The sequence below is a fragment of the Trachymyrmex septentrionalis genome, unplaced genomic scaffold, assembly GCF_001594115.1.
Source record: "Trachymyrmex septentrionalis isolate Tsep2-gDNA-1 unplaced genomic scaffold, Tsep1.0 scaffold59, whole genome shotgun sequence".
Taxonomy (NCBI): Eukaryota; Metazoa; Arthropoda; class Insecta; order Hymenoptera; family Formicidae; genus Trachymyrmex; species Trachymyrmex septentrionalis.
The window spans coordinates 1214210-1217866 of record NW_017305767.1 but is presented as its reverse complement, the minus strand read 5'-3'; the positions used below and the strand labels follow the sequence as shown (position 1 = coordinate 1217866).

The window sequence follows — 3657 nt, the reverse complement described above, 5'->3', positions numbered from 1 at the left end:
CCACATCCGGCTTCCGGCCAGCCAGTGTCATTAACTCTCTCCTCTTTGAACGATTTTTAAATGCCAAGATGAATATTTGATTATCGTCATTTCGAGTTTCAAAATCGTGCGTATTTTCAAAAGCTATCGGGGACAGAATTTAAAAATTGAAGACTCGATGAAAAAAAAACTTTAAACGACATAAAAAAAAAGTGTCTACAATTGACGGACATGTTCTAAATAAGTGCAGCACAATAATATTCCATAATACATTTTTGTATATAGAGGTTCTTCTATGAAAATAACTTTCATAGAATTATTTGCCTTGAGGTAAATGTGAAATGGAGCTTTTTCAAGATTGATTCTTCAAAAGAACTATTTCTTTGTAGGATAAAAAGTTAATTAAATTTAATTTAATTCAAAAAAAAATAGTGAAATATACATGTATATATACTTTTAATTATTTTATTAGATTTATACTTTTATCCTCCTTATTTTTGGTATTTCTTAATTTAATACAGCCATGTACGAAGAAAGAGAGAGTTAATAAGTTCTTGTACTGATAAAATCGAACACCGTACGTGGATGAGATATTTTCGATGACATGCCTCCGTAAAATTACTATAATTTTATTTCAACATCTATAAGTCGAGATAACGTGGATTCGGTAATTTTTTTCTACGTTTTCTATGATATATATATATGTATATAGGTTTCATCTACACCGAATCGAATGGTGATTGCAATTGTCCTTTTCCTCTCGCAGAAATTCGACATTCTCGACTAAAGGCTGGCGAATTCTTCGCGATACGCGCATGTATATGTTGCTTAAGTCTTTGCGAGCTGCTTATTTGCAGAATTAAACAAATTCAATTTTTTAATATAAATTTCAATGAAATGCAAACATATAAACTGTTAAGCTAAATGAAATTCTGGCAAAACATGTTCGAGTATTTATAGCACTCCTAAATTAAATATATTAAGTTAGCTTCGATTATCTCACTTTAAACATTTCACTATTCAGTATCGGAGTAACGAGTGGCCGAGTGGCTGTAATTTCTATTATCTATCCAGTATGAAACACGATATGGTACACGAAGATTGCGCCAGCCGCTAGTCATATCGGAAAGGTCGCTCCACTTCGAAAAAAAAAAAAAAAGAGCCCACTGATCGAATCGCCCGAGAGTCGAATGCGCTCCCGGACACGCTCGGTCGGAGAACAATAACATTTATCTAAGCCTAAGTATCGCGTCGCTGAGATTGGCATATACTTACGCGAACATATGCACGCGCCAGTTACTACTGCTGCTGTTGCTCGGTCCGCCATTCGATCGCGATGGATGACCACCAAGGCGATCTTGGATCCGAGTGAACTCGAACAACCGCTCGTCCTGCGGCGGCGACGTTCACCTGAACGCAGCACCAGCGACGACGGTGACGGCGGCCAGGATCACAGCCGCCGATACCGTACGGCCGCAGGAACTACCAGCTGTGGGACCCGCGTCGCTGCTGCGGGACACCTTGCTACGCACCAATTGACCCCGCTCGACCGCGTTCGACTCGTCGCTGTCAGGATCAACGGGCGCACCGATATCGCCGTCCTCGCTCAGCAACATCGACAGTTTGTTCCGCAGTGGCTTCTTCGCGCAGGGCACGCTCGCTTCCTCGTAGGGCCTGAGGATGCGCGGGTAGTGCACCTCGAGGTTTTCTGTACCGGGCAGAGCGCCTTTGCTGCTACCGCATAACGGCTTGAACGTGCCGCTTCGAGTGGCTTCTTGGAAACTTTGGAAATTCGACTCCCAGTCGTAGCTGACTAGTCGTTCCTCGAGCGTCATGCCCTTTAAGTTCGGCGGCTCCTGGATCATCACCGGACTGGAAGCCCTAAAACGCCAAAAACGAAGTCTCGTAAAGTCGCGTGTTTCTCTCGCACACACACAGACTTTTATAATCGGACTGTTTACTTCGATTATTTTGTATGTGATGTAAAGAGATAAACGTAGTTCTGAGGAGCCGTCTTTGTTTGATTTACCTACGCACATGTATGCGAGTACTGTCTGCGAGTGTTATATTACGTAATCTGATTGTATTACATGATAATATATATTATGTGATTTATACGTGAGTAGGTGGATCAAGAAATCAAGGAGGCTCCTACTTCCTGGTTCACCTCATTTTCGGAACTCTCATCGGAGGTATTAAAACATGACGGTGAAATGAGCAGTCCAGATATGAAAGTATGCGATTATAATTTACGCACATATATGTTTCCTTTCACACACTTCTTATTTCAATTTAATCATTATGTTACGAACAAATTTTTCATTTATAAATGAATATCGCAGCTGTTTATGTACGTTACATTATACGTATATGCATATATTATTAAATCTTTGATTATTAAACATCGAAACAATTAAGAAACGATAAACTTTGGAATTTTATCAAGAGTTAATTTACAATAAGTTAAATATTGTAAATTAAGTATCTAGCAATGGCCAGCACGTCTGATGCGAGGTAATATCTATCGCTTCTTTAATTAATAATGGCTGACACTTTTGTAATGTACGAGCCCTGTTCCTAATAGCCAATTTAGAATGATCAAAGAGCAAAATGTCGAACGATCATCGTTCGCATGGAGCTATATAAACTGGCAACAACGTGCAACTGCACCATCAACTTTCTTCTCGTTCGCGAGAAGACGAATTGCCAATTGAAATTATAACGATGATAAAGTAAAAGATAAATATGAGTCAATTAAAATTACGTAACAGAAATCGTCATAAAACAATTTATATCTGAGATAAATTTTAGACTCGTTACAATTAATCAATTAATTGAAATACTATTAAAAATGTCTTTCGAAAGATTTAAGAATATATAAAATACGTCTAGCATTTCTCATCTTCTCAATTATGAAGATACTTTATATAATGTTATCGTACGATTTTTTGTTGACATAAACGGCTATAATTTGTGGAAATGTCACTTACTGTATTAATTTCTGAATTCCCAAGCTGTGCAGCACCGTCGGTAGCGAAGGCAATGAATAACAAAGAGATAATTCAATACGAGGATAATAGAGAACGGACACCAGGCAAGTTTCTTCTCTCGTTCCCAGGCCGCCGAGCGTAATGGCCGTACGAGATTCGGACGAGTACGTGCACTCGGTGACTAAATGATCGCCCTATAACATAAAATAATCATCTGAATAATATTAGGCTGAACAGAGAATCTTAAAATTTTAAAACCTTCCGATGTATCATCAACTTAATAAAACAATGAAAAAAATGGCAGTGACATGTATAAGTTTAAGTCAAAATTTTTGGATTGACATAGCAAAATCGCAATGCATATATCGATACATTACCGCAGTGATTTTCAATAATTTTACTTTTCAATTCAATTCTGTCGTAATTATTTTTACTTAATGTTAACACGTAATCGCGTTTAATTCCACCCTGTTTAAGCTCGTTCAAACAATTAAACTCAGGTTCATGCCCTGCATCTGTAGCATGTCGGCACTTTACGTGATCAAAGCTATACTTATTGCACGTTAATAAACTTTATAACAAGCTCATAAACTTTCTGATACGTGCTACGGGTTATAATACATCTAGAAGTATGTTCGCGGCAAGTAAACGAAAGGCGTGTAACACAGTGGAAACAGAACAAAAAAAT

The 3657-nt window shown here is 38.1% G+C and overlaps 1 protein-coding gene across 2 annotated transcripts in view; it reads right to left on the bottom strand.

The window, feature by feature from the left end:
- Positions 1-485: 485 nt before the first annotated feature.
- LOC108752200 (MOXD1 homolog 2) overlaps positions 486-3657 on the bottom strand; it is a 233638-nt gene continuing 230466 nt past the window's right edge. For both annotated transcript variants that reach the window (XM_018492876.1, XM_018492875.1), the window contains exons 8-9: positions 2970-3163; positions 486-1860 (exon numbers count right to left, since the gene is read on the bottom strand). In XM_018492876.1, coding sequence (XP_018348378.1) covers positions 1386-1860; positions 2970-3163 — 669 coding nt within the window. In that variant the 3' untranslated portion in view covers positions 486-1385. The remainder of the gene's footprint in view (positions 1861-2969; positions 3164-3657) is intronic.